This window comes from Pocillopora verrucosa, chromosome 10, assembly GCF_036669915.1.
Source record: "Pocillopora verrucosa isolate sample1 chromosome 10, ASM3666991v2, whole genome shotgun sequence".
In the NCBI taxonomy this organism is placed as follows: domain Eukaryota; kingdom Metazoa; phylum Cnidaria; class Anthozoa; order Scleractinia; family Pocilloporidae; genus Pocillopora; species Pocillopora verrucosa.
Genome location: NC_089321.1, coordinates 9,678,002 through 9,692,045, shown reverse-complemented (window position 1 = coordinate 9,692,045; position 14,044 = coordinate 9,678,002). Strand labels below are relative to the sequence as shown.

Genomic DNA, 14,044 nt, shown 5'->3' with positions numbered 1-14,044 from the left:
CTACCAAAACGATAAGGGAAAGATAATTTCACGATCATAAATTGCCGTACGTCACTCGGACAACTCCGGCTATCGTCGGGTTGTTTCTACGCCAGGAATGCTGGGATAGCTTCCTCGCGGTCCCGCCATCTGCTGAGTCGAAAACTGTGTGGAAGATTGTAGCGAATTTTTACAATAGAAATCATCTTTAAGCGATCATGAGTGATCTTGATGATAGAGATGGTTCCGAAGAAAAGGTAAGTAGAGTGTTAGCTTGGTTGAGTGCGTTAGTCACAAACAAGTTGTCAGGGTAGTTTGAATGGCTCGTTAAATTTCGTCGCTCGTGTTGTTTGAATGAACTGCATTTTTCCTAATTCTGCATGTGTTTGCTTAAATCCATTGCAGTAGCATACTCTATGAACATTTATTTTGAGTGTGCCCTCGATTCAATTAAATGTGACTCTGTGCTAGTATGTTTCTGTAGCTTGCCTGTATGGGAACTTACAAATAAATCCTCGTGGACTTTTAGCCATGTGTGAAGCTTAGTACATTGGGAACTTTGATGGGTAGAACACGATTTGCATTACTTCAGCTCCGTCAGCCCTTTACACCCTAAAATCAATAAGCATATTCTCCTTACTATTATCTAAACATTTCCTATGGTACCAACAGGAAGAATTTGTTTTACTATTAAGAGCTTCTTTTTTCAGCAGTTATTTCCCATTTTCTCAATGTTTGATTCAGGGGTGATTCTAACAGTAACAATTAATTTGATGTGAGATATTCCTTGGGTTTAAAAGTTAAGGGAAGGTCAGGCTTTATTTTTTTTGTTTAGTCTTTTCATTGTGCTTGGCAGTGCGTGGTCTTCAACAGCTGAACATTGTTCAAAATATGGCAATGTTCAATTGGTCAACCTCATTAACTGGAGCATATAAACAATGAGCAGCTGACAATATTGCAATATTTTACGGAAGAGATAAGGGACCATGTATTATTACTTGAGTATTGAATGAGAATGAAAAACCAGGGCTGTTCTTTATCATTCTATAGTTATGTTATGATTATATTTTGAAAGTTGTGTTGTGTTCAACAGGATGTAAGTGACAGAGATGACGAGCAAGGTGCTGACTACAATGGTGCAGGCTCAAGATCAGCTTCACGCTCCAGATCTCGCTCCAAGTCTCGTTCAAGATCTCATTCAAGATCCCGCTCAGCATCTCGGTCTCGATCAAGATCACGTTCTGGGTCACGTTACTCAAGAGATCGATCAAGGTCACGAAGTAGGAGCCGTTCACGTCGTAGACGCCGCTCACCTTCCCGCAGCAGGTCAAGGTCCCGTTCACACACAAGGAAAAGGAGAAAGTCCAGATCTCACTCTCGCAGCCCCTATCACTACAGACACAAAAGGTAACTGGTGCAGTACATTGTAATTTCAGAAAAGTAACTTGCTCTTCCAGAAGCAGCTATTTTTTCAAGGAAGCTATCAGAAGATGTTGTAAGAAAATGGGCCAAGGAAACGTTGATATGAGTTTCATTCAGAGGTAGATTTATGGTGGTCAAGTTTGACTTAGAATTTGGTTTTGCTTTGCTCTCAAAGAATTCCCATTTCTCTTTTCTTTTTTTAGGTTTTTCTTTATGAGATAAATGTTGGCAAATATGTAAAAAGTGCCTTTGAGCACAGATTTTTCTCATATTTGTAACAATACATGTACATCTTCTCTTTTAAAATCTAGATCAAGGAGTGTTTCACCTCTCTCTTCAAGGAAGCGTCATGTTGGAAGCCGGGTAAACTAATTTTCATGTTTTTTCTGAGAGAAGTTTTGCTTTTTATTGTTGAGTTCTTACAGGGATGGCTTAAGGATTTTTCAGTGTGGGTCCTGGCGCCATCCTATTTGTGTGAATTGGGGACCCAAACATTTTTCCACAGGGCAGGAAGGGAAGGGGCTCTATACTCTGTGTGACCTTCTCCTTGAATAAACTGGTTTTGGTGCTATGAATAAGAGAGACCTAGCAGAAAATTCCATCTCCCAGTCACTGTCTTAGGAAATGTATGTAGAACAGTTTGGAGGATTTACATACTGATGTTAGGGTCTTAAGGCATAAGACAGTGCTGAGCTTGTATCAGCCTTAAGAACCACAATGATGTATTCATTTTCAACAATTTAATTACATTAATGTCATGAACATTAAAAAAAGAAAACTGTTAACCTTTTTAAAGCAAATGAAGTGAATTAGTAAAGGAACACAGTACACATTAAAAGTTTGGTTATATTTCTTCCTAAATGTATTTGTATAACTTACATTATTTCTGTGCCAATGCAATCTCTGGCTTATCATTTGTTTGCTTTTGTTAGGATAACCCAGAAGCCAGTAACTGTCTTGGAATTTTTGGATTAAGCTTGTACACTACTGAAAGAGATTTGCGACAGTACTTTGAGAAGTATGGCAGTGTTGAGAGTATCCAGATTGTATATGATCGTCAGGTAGGAAACTTTGATCTATGTCAAATATAGAGCAGGGTTGTCATGAGGAGGCATTAGGCAGCAGAAGCCTGCGGGCTGTTACACCTTCTTGGGTTGGTACTTTGTGAATTGTGATAAAAGACAGTAACTAAGTATTTTTTAATTAATTCAAACACAAATGTCTGACTTAAAAAGTTTACTAGAATATGTTCCGAAATGCTAGAAATGGTGTCTCAGAAAGTAGTAGATTTCAAGCATGCTCGGAACACTCAGAGAAGGCTTGATACTCAAGCATACGTGTAATTAAATTCAGAACATACGTTTATTGCATTTTCTTACAACAATTATCATAGAGGCAATGAACAATGAACCCTTTATTAAAATGTTTGGGGTGCTGAAAGAGTAAGGTTTTTTAAAAAAAAAAAAAAAAAAGACAAGAAGAGTAAAGTGAGTCCAAAAAAAAAAACAAGACAAAACAGATGTAGACTGTTGTAACTTTTGTTGGATGTCCACAAGACTGAATAAAGGTTTTCTTACACACACAATTACAAATCTCCACTGCTTTTTTAAATTTCCACAGACTGGGAGGTCAAGAGGCTTTGGATTTGTCTACTATGAAAGTAGTGATGATGCAAGAGAGGTTGGTTACCTAACTGTGACAATTTCTTTGAAGTCACAAAGGGATTCTTGCAATATGATTACCTTTTTAACAGTGTAGTTAATTACTGAATCATGCTTTTTTTTTTTAGCTAAACTGCAATTTATTTTCTGTAGTGGTGGTGCAAGAAGGATCTTATTACCAATCACTAATACTCCAAAACAGTTCAACAGCTTACCAAGATGACTCCTTATGGATGTGCTCACTTTTTTTGCACCCACAGGCAAAGCAGTGTACCAACGGTTTAGAAATTGACAGTCGGCGCATTCGTGTCGACTACTCCATTACTAAAAGAGCCCACACACCCACTCCAGGAGTTTATATGGGGAAAGCAACACAGTGAGTCTAATTTGTTCATATTTCACCAATTTCACTCAGAAGCAAATTTATAAAAAATTGTAACAAATGTGTCAATGTACCATAGACAGTTTATTGAGAGATTATAAGCCGGTAAAGAAATAATGATCAAACCCTTCTCTTGTGCTCTTCATGGTTTTTTATTTTGTTTTTGTGTTTTTATTGGGGGTGGGTGCTTATTTGATGCTGGGCGCTTACTGGTAATCAAACAAAACAGTAAGCCCCCCACTCTAAGAAGTCCACTCATTCCTCCATGTGTTTAGTCCCCTTTTTGGAAATTCTTAAAATTAAGAGGAAGTGCACCTCTGAGGATGTATCACAGCATTTCCAGTAACTTCTCTTCACCAGCTTCATACTTACATATTCCCTAACTTTTTTTTTCAAGGCACCGAAACTATCGCAAGAGTAACTATGATGACTACCCTCGGGACAGGGAATATTATTCAAGGGACAGTCATCGTCATAGAGATTACTATGGCGGTGGTGGATATCGTTCCCGCTCTAACTCACCAAGGGGTAAGTTTTGGTAATAAACTTCTTCTGTGGCATTACTCCTATGTTCTGTCCACTTTGGAAATAACAGTATTTTAATAGAAAACATATTGTGATACCAAGACAAAGAAGCTGGAGTGATTATATCTGCACACTGCACAGTTTTGTGCTTAGATGTACATGTTTGTGACGATAAGTGATGGCAATATCTTGACACTTTGAGACACAAGAATTATCTTTGAATTAAAAAAAATGACAGTTGACCAGGTGAGACAGACATTTCAGGTATTTTATGGTGTTAATAAGGCATCATAGGTTGGAGAATTATCTCCCCCTACAGTAATGATTTATACATTATCAAGAAGTGTAATGAGAAGACATAAAGCTAGTGTGTAAGTTTGAATGATTTAATATAAAATTCTCGCGGCACAATTTACACTGAATGTATGAAGGACAGTATGGAGAATTTATAAATTAATCTTGGGAGCAACATGGTGAGAGTCTTCAGCTGGAACAGGCCAATGTTTAATTTGCTTGGAATTTACTCTGACTGAAAGTTTTATGCTCCACAGGTCGTTACTGAATCAAGTGATGCAAGCTGAGTGACATTGTGTTGACAAAGCCTGTATGCTGGCAGGCTATAACTCTACCTAACGCGATATTATATACAACTTAGGCAGGGATGATGTTCTGAAGACCAGACAATTTATGTAGGATATATCGAGGATATGTGTCATCACTTTTAGATACCATTGGCTAGTAACACGAGCTGGGTTGATTAGAGGTTGATAGTCAGGAATTGAATAAGCATCGAGTGATTGTAGCACCCGAAAAATATTGTTTTACATACTGTCCTTGTGCACTACACTAAAAGCACGTCGAGCAACTGTGAGTTAAATCTTTGTAGGAATTTGTTTTTAAGTTTTTTTGTTTTGCTTTTTTTAACTTTGTCAATCAAACTGTTTAGTGACGCAAGTACTGGAAGAGGACGCAAGTTTGAAGTGATTCTTGGTTCAAGTTTGCTATCGCTAATGTAATTCTGATATCCAGAAGATTGCATCATTGTTAACATGTGAGATCTGTAGTACAACGAACTTATTTTATTCTCTCATTTTTAAGGCGCTTTCCGAACGCATTTAAGACGCGCTGCACATTCATCGAATCCTGCGAAGGCGCGTTCCAAACGCAATCTGAAAATGACATTTGATAGTTTAGCTTAATCAGCACTCTGATTTAGATGGACCCTGCAATTTAGCATTTTGTTGGTTTCATTAACCGAAGTCACCGAAATTTCACCAGAGCATCTTGGTATTGTAAATATGTCAGTGCTCTTCACGTGTGAGTGACTAAGATGTGCCACTTTTTGGGTTGACTTTCTAAGGCGTGTTTCACGCAGTATTTTAGTCAGTTTTTAGCGAAATAAAGTGCAATGTTTAGTTCGCTTGTCGATGTTAACTTAGTTCTGTTTTGCGACAGGGTAGAAACAAGCATGAAAATGAAGATTTCGAAGAGCGAAGACTCCTATCGCGAAATTTGCAAGTAGTGCAAGACAGAAGGATTATCGAAGATTGAAGCGAATAAATTCAGTTAGAAAACATGGGAGAAAATGAAGATGAAATGGGAAGATCGGGGAAAAGAAGGGAAAAGAAAGCGAAGATCGATTCGCAGAGAGAATGAAGTAAGAAAGAGGGGAAGTTTTGAAGAAAGAAGCCAGGTTGTGTAAAGAGAAAGAAAGAAAAATTTGTGAAGAAAATGAAGTTGAAGAAGAAATGAAGACAGGAAGAAACTTCCTGAAAAACGCCTCAAAGAAACCGAAAATTGACCAAACGTTCGAGAAGTAAAATGAAGATTTTCTGTTGAAAGAAAAATACAAAATACAGGCGAGAACCAGCGATTTGAAGAATTACTGAAGACTGAAGAGAGAATTTGATTTCTTGCAGGTAAGGAGCAAAATTCAACGCTTTCAATTTTGCTGAAATTATATTCTTGAATGAAAAAAAAAGCACCGGGAGAGTTTAATTTTTTATCTTTGAAGAAATTTCCGATTTTGGACTTCGAGCGAAAAGGACCGGTTTTTTGGAAACGAACTTTCCTCATCTTTCGAAATAATTATTCGGTTCCAACAAGCAACGTCCTTTCCTAACACTAATTTTTTGTACCGTCTTCATGGGTTGATTACAGTTGAACAATTCGACGCTGTTGTATTTTAGGGTTTGTTTGTAGGGTGGTTAAGTATGAATACATTTACTTGTCTTCTGTGCAGCCATGGGTTGGTCTTGTCACGCGAGTGGGTTGCGTGACAATACCAAATCAACAGCTGCGTGTAATACCTCGTGTATGCGTAGTTTGAATTACAGATATCTTTTTTACTCACGCTAAGGAGGGACTGGAAGTGTCTGAAAATTTGGTAACGTAAGGCTTCCCGCGATGACAGTGGTCATGCTTTTAACTGCGCCGTGATCTTGGTCTTGATGATTGAAGATTGTTGCATGACTACAATCTACAAATTGTTTGTGCGCATGGAATACCACCGTTAAGTTGAGTTAACTTCATAACTATAACTTATTATGAATAAAAATACGTGGAAAGCAAAGGGCCTGTATTTGTCTTATTTTGCCGACTTCACTCAAAACTTTCTGGAAAGCGAGATTTCTGGCGCGTTATTTGCGGGTTCATGCGTGCTATTCAAGCGGGGTTCACGTGCCGATTCCGGCGTGATCTACCGGGGACCGGCGCGATTCTGGGTGATAATTGGCTTATCCTTGGAGGGATTTCCGATTGGCAATTACAGAGGAAATGCCTCGAAATCACGATAGCGACAGCTTGAGCAACACTGCGTTGCCCAATGGGTTTCTTTTACTGCCTGGACACCGGCATCGACTGCATCAGGCAATATGATCGTAGATCTAGGTAACCTCGGGGATCATCCAATATTTTCACCAGGGTTCGGATTTGCTGAAGAAATGTCCTCGTTCTGGCGAAAGACGCATACACACGTCGACTTTGAAGCTTTTTACGGTGGCCAATTTGCGTTATAAACCCACTTAATAGTGCCAAATTATCTTGTTATACCCTCACCGACGCAGCACCAAAGTGTCCTTCGAAACTTAACCCCTTTATTCGTCTGGCGAAAGAGAGGCTCATTATCCGTCGGACCGATGCAACCCCTGCCTAAGCACATCACCGTTTCATGTCCCTCACAACAGTCACTAAATTTACCATTAGATCGATAGGGAACAACTTCGTGAAAGCATACCCACTGCTACTAATATTTGCAATTACTTCATTTCGTGCTAAATTCAGCAAGAACTTAATTGTGTTTTCATGTCGTGATTTGGCAGTGGGGTAGGCCGGAGAGTGCAGATCCTCATCGGACCGAAACCAGAGTTCTTCAGATGACAGAATCGCTTATCAATACTCGACTAGAATTATTTAATTAACTCGCCTCAAAATATTTCTTAGCTCATTTACGCACTGGTGTTAACAAAATGGTACGTTTTAGGAATCAAAGTATAGACCCCTCCCTCGACCTCCCTTATAAAACATTTCTGGTTCCGCGCCTGACGGGAACCGAATTTTGCGCGAATGCATTTGTACCAAGTGTCTCGTCTACAACATATTAGAAGGTGAATATTTGGCAGTTCACATTCTTACATGAAGCCTCAAATATCTCAGAACGCTGTTGGTTGTTGCTCCAATGGCGTACTTTGATTTGTTTGTTAAGTCTCCAAGGGATTTACGCCATCCACAGTTCCCTCTTTTGCATCTCCTCATGAGTTCCTATGCTGTTATCAAACTCGTGTCCCAGACCACGCTCAACACGCCAGCTTCTTTTCATTCCAATCGAGGATATTCTCAGGGAAAGTCGACGATTGTGTTTTAAATGTTATTAATTGAATTCTGGACTGGACTGCAATGTGCTGGGCTCAGTTGTTCGAAGGCCGATTAGCGCCAACCCAGGGTTAAATTTCATTCTGGGTTTCTCTATTTCTTTGTTCAAAAACCTCTATAAGATAATTTTTTCTACTCCTTTTAAAGCATCTAGTTATCAGATTGCAGACAAATAAATTGTACTGAATTTTCTTTTAAAGCTTTCAGCTCAGAAATCAGGTTTCACAATAACCCTGGGTCATCTTAACCAGACTACAAACAACTCGGCCCTGGTTGCTAAATTACAAGAGCGCAAATTTGGCCGGAGCGCACGCATTTGTTTGCAATCACTCTGAAAGCGCGTTCGGTTGTAAAACTTTTGAATACTTCCTCCCGTTGTTGAAATTGTCCTTTCAAGTTACGACCCCTTGAGTCTTTATCTACAAATTTTTACATCAACCTCATCTTTCTCAATGAGTTGATTACAATTGCAGCCCTCGAATTCCTTTTGTAGACCAAAACGAGAGTTCTCTGTCGATTGTTTCAACGAAATTAACGGTATCAAATACGTTAAGTTACCAACGCGCGCTTAAATGCGCCAAAATTGACGAGAGCTAGGAAATTGAATCACGGATGACGCACGAAAACACTGTTCCTATAACTGGCAACTTCAACGTTTTAAACAAACGGCTGTTACGTTAGTCATAAATATAAAGATGGCAGACACACGTAGGAGAGGTGGGTGAAGCTAAAAAGACAAGATCTGAAGGTGCTTTTAATGTGCAAACTTTTAACCATCATTTTTCTCGATTAATGGTGAGTGGATCCGATTATATTCAAATCCATGACACACCAGTTTTGCATTTCGTTTTTTTCTTCAGTTCCGACAGCATCAGAAACAGCATAGCCGTCAATTCCTTCTACTTTGAATCTCGTCCACAATTTGTACCACGTATCATTTATACAACTTACAATGCCGTTGTAACAAATCACACTTCCTAAAGATATATGATACTGAAACAATTAATTTATTCTTGCTAGTTTTTCAGTTTCCTCAGTTGGACATTAGTTCTCATATTTTGTAGTCTGAAGAAAGCCTTGCCCTGTATCCCTTTACTCTGTTTAAAAAGACTTTCAGGAGCTCAGAATCGCGGGGAAACCAAGCCACCATCCACAAAGGAGAGGAAACGAAGGAAATCGAAACGGAGCAGAAAAAACAGCGTTGTAAGTACAACGAATGGGTAAAACTCTTCAGTGGGAGGAGGGATCAGAAGAAGGATCAGCAGATAGAGGATCTAACACCGCATTAGGCTTACAATGTTGACTCGAATAAGCGCTGCAGCGCTTATGTTTATTTTACGCGCCCGAAATGCAGAGCTATTCGAGGGTGGCATTTATCTGGTGCTGCACTTATTCAAAAATGTTTTTCTTGAAATTTAACGGTACATTTCCTTCTGTGCGGAATTTGTGCTAAAACTGAACGAGGCATCTTTTGACTGTCACCATTCGTCTCCTCCGGCACTTTTCAGTTGCCTTATCAGAAGTGTCGTAACTCAACTTTGATCACACTGACCCATTCTTAATATGAGTCTACGAGCTCCAGCGTGGGAGTGCGCATACCCTTCGCACAAAATGATTAGCACCTGGTTCCCTCGAGAAATCCAAATGCGCACGAAGCATTGCAGCGCAGCTGGTGAAAGAATTCTTCTGCGCCTATTAACTTTTTCCCAGTGCAGCGCTTATTCAAGGGAGGTGCTTATTCGAGTAAATACATATATCTCATGAAACGGTTTGGTGTGTAGTATCGCTGAGTATGTTTACGAGTTGTGCCGTATTTTGACGAGCCCGCAAGGCTAAAACAAGAAGAAATACTCAGCGATTTCTCACACCAAAACGTCTAATAACTGCTTTACTTAATGCGCATTTCCCATGGGACGGGGAAAGTGAAGCAGATATATAGAGAGGCATAGAACGCGACCAGTCAAACATGTTTTTTTTTAAGTACAAAATAACCAACTGTCCAAATATTGCGTGATATTTGTACTCTACCTTGTGTATTTGTACAATTTGGTATGTTGTTCAGATTCGTGAGTCTTTACAATCCTATAATGTAGGAGGGGTCACAGGCAGCGCCCGACCTCCCTACCAACGCCCTGACGTCGTGGAGCGTTTGATGTTGTAAGTTCACCCTTGCGACGATTATCAAAAACAAAAAAATGATGTTACAACGAAGGAATATTTCAATCATTTTTCCACAAGCGTAGAACAAAGACAATACTCGAATCCTCCACGAGCACTCGAACCTTTAATCTTCAGATTTCGCGCCTCGATGCTTCACCCCTGCGCGCTTAAAAGAACTCAAGCCATTATAAGGTTTATTTGTAACAGTTAAGTCATTCTTTATTTCCTTCCTTTAGGACCGGTTAAACTGGGAAATGAGAGCTCGCTGTGATATCAAGCTCATGTGGCAGATCTCGGTGCGAATCATTTACCATCTAAAATAGAAATTTGAAATTAAAAGTGGAAATTTGTCTATGATTACTTCGGTTTTGTTTTGCTTCTCCCAATGATTAGTCCAGAAAACTGGTGCCATCCTTCTACAAATCAGGTCTGATCAGATGCAAGACTAAAACCATTTGCGTCTTGGTTGCTTCCGTTTTCCTGCCCTTTAGTTCAAGCAGCTTGGTTTTTTTCTACGATGAATTCTTATTGGCTCATTATGATGTCATTCTTTGTTCCGATTAGCCTGTATGATAACTTTGGGTTTGAATGTAAGAAACTCATAGAAAAAACGCTTTATCATAGCTTTGCTTTTGCTTACAATTCCTACATTGGGTTTCTTTTATTTCGGTAAGCATCAAACTGTTTTCCATTTATTTCATCTGTAGTTATGTTCTATATTTCTATTCTAGATTGGCGAAGGACAAGATATTTGCCTGGATGAAGTCGACTATTTCTACGAAAACGATTGGTAATTTGTTATTGGTAGATAATACAGTAACGGGAGCACTTTTTAGGATGGGCGTGGTCCAATTTTGATGTAGTTTTGATATTCTGATAGGATTTTGAATGAATGAATGAATTGAGTCGAAACGATCCTTTCATGTTTCCTATAGGACTCCTACAGAAGACGATTTTAAACTTTTTGATAAACAAAGCAATGGAGGAGGACATGGTAAGTCTTCGGGAACAAATTTTCTGCTAATTTGTTCCAAGTTTAAACAGTTCCCCAGTAAACGACAAGTCTATTTTTTGTCATCGCCTTTGATGATTTTGAAGGTCAATCAGCTTACCATCATCTAATCCGTAGCGCTTTCATGAACACAATGAAACCTGTTTTATGAAATTTATCTCTAGTTCCCATGGCTTTGCCCTCAAAAACTGAGAGAGCAAAAAGCTTTGGGAAAGGGTCTGGACACGGACGAACAAATTAAAAGTGTTTGTCTTGTACCGTATCAGGCGGACAGCTAAGTAATAAATTTGGATTCATTTTTATTGTTAGGAGTAAATTTTCTAACACTCGTTGTTTGGTAGGTTAATTATTCTTTATTCTCTCTCTTCATAAATTGATACAACGGGGACTAGCTTCTATCTAAAAGGGAAAACTAGAGTCTCCGCTTATAAAGGGGACACTGCGGATGACATTTCTAAGCCGTCAATCTTCTTGTGTCGTCATCGTACCATCTCAACTAGCGAATCACGCTTGACAACGTCTTACAGTTCCCACATACTGAGTATGCACCTTCGAGTTGTTTACGCAGTTACAAAATCAATTTCTACCTTAATTTTCGTATCTTTACGGTTGAGATCGACCAGAACAGAAACGAGATCGATAATATGAAAATTACAAATAACCTTGGTTCAGAGTATTATTTACACCTGAAAGGGTATCTTAATAGAAAATCACCTTTAAAGATTGTTACATAACAACATCTTAGTCAAAAGAGTTAAAGAAGAAAGGCGCTCACAAGTACCGCCCCCAAATTGCTTTTGGTTGCGAAACATGAGGGGCATCACCTGTTTACACCTTAAATTACCTCTGGGAACACAAAGGTGTCGAACGCGACCTATTACCAGGGAGATTTACTCTTCCTGGACTAAGAAATTAACTTAATTTAGAACATGGCTTATCACGAGTTCCATGTCAACCTCACGATCACAACGAGGAAAACGTGATTAAACTCACTAGGAGAAAGTGGCCAAACTCACAGGAAGAACGTGACCAAACTCAACCTTTAAGATAAGACCACCAAGAAGGAGTACGAAGTAATCAACCTGCCCTTTTTATAATTTGCATTAAATGACTTAAAATAATATAATATTTCCATTCCTTTTTTTTTTCGACACCAATACAAGGAAACCCTTACGATATTGTAGATTAACTATAATTGTAATTTTATCATTTAACATTATATCGATTACATTAGTTCACCTCTCTCGCCTAAGATTAGAAAAAGGATTGGGGCGAGGAGACGGCTATTGCTTTGAAACACATAAGTAATCCTGAATAAATAGATACCGCTCGGATCTACTTATTTCGTTAATCTCATTTCTTTATTTCACAGATTTTCCAAGTTTCACCTACAGTCCGAAGCCATGGAGAAAAAAATGCGGGAAAGATCATTGTTTCTTTGAAGATGGCTCAATACTTTACTTGTAGCCCAAAAAAAACATTCTCTGTATTTTCCACTGAATATGTGGATTATTACCAAAAGATTATAATCGTAATCTTTAATGTTAATTAATATTTCTAAATTAGCGAAGTAATTTTGATACGGTACAGGAATTAAAGGATTTAAATCGATTAATGTAACAGTGGAATTGCCTCATCAGTCTACAAGTTTAAATGGAAAATGAGTAGATCACTAGTTTACTCAAAAAGGTACGGACTTAGAGCTAGATCATTTTTGGGATGAATAAACAAAAGGTCTTAAAATTGTAGAATCCGCGTGGATTTGTGAGCGGATAAATACCATCACTGAGTGCCACCTTAACTTCTTCCCTCTTTATCTCGAGATTCCCGGGGCGGGATTCTTGGTGCGCGAGCTATTAAATCTTTCCTTACGAACTTTACATCTCATTCAATCGACGTCAATGTATTTCGCTTTCTCACATTCATTTTGAAATCACTTGTGATCCTTGCAACCTGATTGGCTCTTACTAGTGCGAATTATTATCAAATCGCACCATTTCATGCTCTAAATCGCATCCTTTTCCTAGCCAATGAGACAGCTTCACTAAAACACAACAGCCAATCAAATTTCGAGGCTTGTTTAAAGAAATCAGTCCAATTGCAGAAAAATGAGGGACATGCAACTTTTGCATCTTTTTACAAACCAGCTCAATATACTGGATCAATAAAATATTTGTGCTGAATAAAAATACTTGTGAACTTCGTGCCATGAAATTTAGTTTGAAATCATACATGTAATTTAAAATCAAACTTGCGCTGTGCGCTCGTTTGATTATGAAATCATGCGTATAATTTCGGACCAAATGGCACTCCACTCAGTTCAATTATCATTATGAATTGAATGCACTGGTAATTGAATGATGACCTTCCCTCAAGCAGGACCCGGTTCGAAACTATAGAGAACGAACTTCAGTTACATGTTTTCGCATTTTCTTACTTTCTTGAAACACTGACGGCGTGATTCGTAACTCTTCATCCCAACGATGTGAGAAACAAGAAAACTAAACCCTAACTTAATATACAACAAAATCCAAAAAGAACACCTTTCTATATCACGAAAGGAAAACACAGCGTCTCAGTGTTTCCAATTTTTGACATCAGGGTAAAATTCACACAAAATAGTGTCCGATTTTAGGTATTAGTGTCCACTTTAAGAGACAAGTGTCCGACTTTGTAGACTAGTGTCCGATTTTAGACACTAGTATCCGATTTCGGACACTTGCCGCTTTGGAGTCTAGTGTCCGATTTTAAACAGCATTCAGTTTTGGACACTAGTGTTCCATTTTTAACACTAGTCTCCGCTTTTGGATACCAGTGTCTAATTTTGACACTAGTGACCAATTTGGACTAAAGTGTACGATTTTAGACACTAGTGTCTTAGGGAATGCTATAAAATATGATTTAGATGCGAATTTCGAGGAGATCTGAGAACACAAGCTACCTGCTAGTTTAAAGTGAGCGTTACTTGAAGCGTTGTGTGACCAACTTGTGTGACCACTGTTTTTGTATTTTTATTGAAACCAGCATTTTAAA

The 14,044-nt window shown here is 38.6% G+C and overlaps 2 protein-coding genes across 3 annotated transcripts; both read left to right on the top strand.

Moving 5' to 3' along the window:
• The first annotated feature begins 108 nt into the window (after window positions 1–108).
• On the top strand, window positions 109–6,528 carry LOC131799201 (transformer-2 protein homolog beta). Of its 2 annotated transcripts, XR_010719009.1 has the most exons (9): window positions 109–236; window positions 1,073–1,386; window positions 1,713–1,764; window positions 2,334–2,462; window positions 3,022–3,081; window positions 3,323–3,438; window positions 3,842–3,972; window positions 4,521–5,020; window positions 5,425–6,528. XR_010719009.1 is itself a non-coding variant. In XM_059116902.2 (8 exons), exons 1-8 carry the CDS (start codon window positions 198–200, stop codon window positions 4,529–4,531), a joined length of 852 nt encoding a protein of 283 aa, XP_058972885.1. In that variant the 5' UTR covers window positions 109–197; the 3' UTR covers window positions 4,532–5,384. The 2 variants fall into 2 exon arrangements, 1 of the variants encoding a protein (XP_058972885.1); XM_059116902.2 differs by lacking the exon at window positions 5,425–6,528 and having other exon boundaries at window positions 4,521–5,384.
• LOC131799237 (uncharacterized) lies at window positions 5,555–12,478 on the top strand. Its single transcript, XM_059116949.2, has 6 exons — window positions 5,555–5,626; window positions 8,860–9,042; window positions 10,236–10,295; window positions 10,731–10,789; window positions 10,935–10,993; window positions 12,384–12,478. Exons 1-6 carry the CDS (start codon window positions 5,555–5,557, stop codon window positions 12,476–12,478), a joined length of 528 nt encoding a protein of 175 aa, XP_058972932.2.
• The last annotated feature ends 1,566 nt before the right edge of the window (window positions 12,479–14,044 follow it).

Excerpts from the sequence above, each read along its gene's own strand:
- LOC131799201 (XM_059116902.2), top strand. The coding sequence starts at position 198 with ATGAGTGATCTTGATGATAGAGATGGTTCCGAAGAAAAG. Across the intron at positions 237-1,072 it reads GAGATGGTTCCGAAGAAAAG|GATGTAAGTGACAGAGATGA; the intron begins GTAAGTAGAGTG and ends TGTGTTCAACAG. Across the intron at positions 1,765-2,333 it reads AGCGTCATGTTGGAAGCCGG|GATAACCCAGAAGCCAGTAA; the intron begins GTAAACTAATTT and ends TGCTTTTGTTAG.
- LOC131799237 (XM_059116949.2), top strand. The coding sequence starts at position 5,555 with ATGAAGATGAAATGGGAAGATCGGGGAAAAGAAGGGAAAAGAAAGCGA. Across the intron at positions 9,043-10,235 it reads GGAGCAGAAAAAACAGCGTT|GACCGGTTAAACTGGGAAAT; the intron begins GTAAGTACAACG and ends TCCTTCCTTTAG. Across the intron at positions 10,296-10,730 it reads AGCTCATGTGGCAGATCTCG|ATTGGCGAAGGACAAGATAT; the intron begins GTGCGAATCATT and ends TTTCTATTCTAG.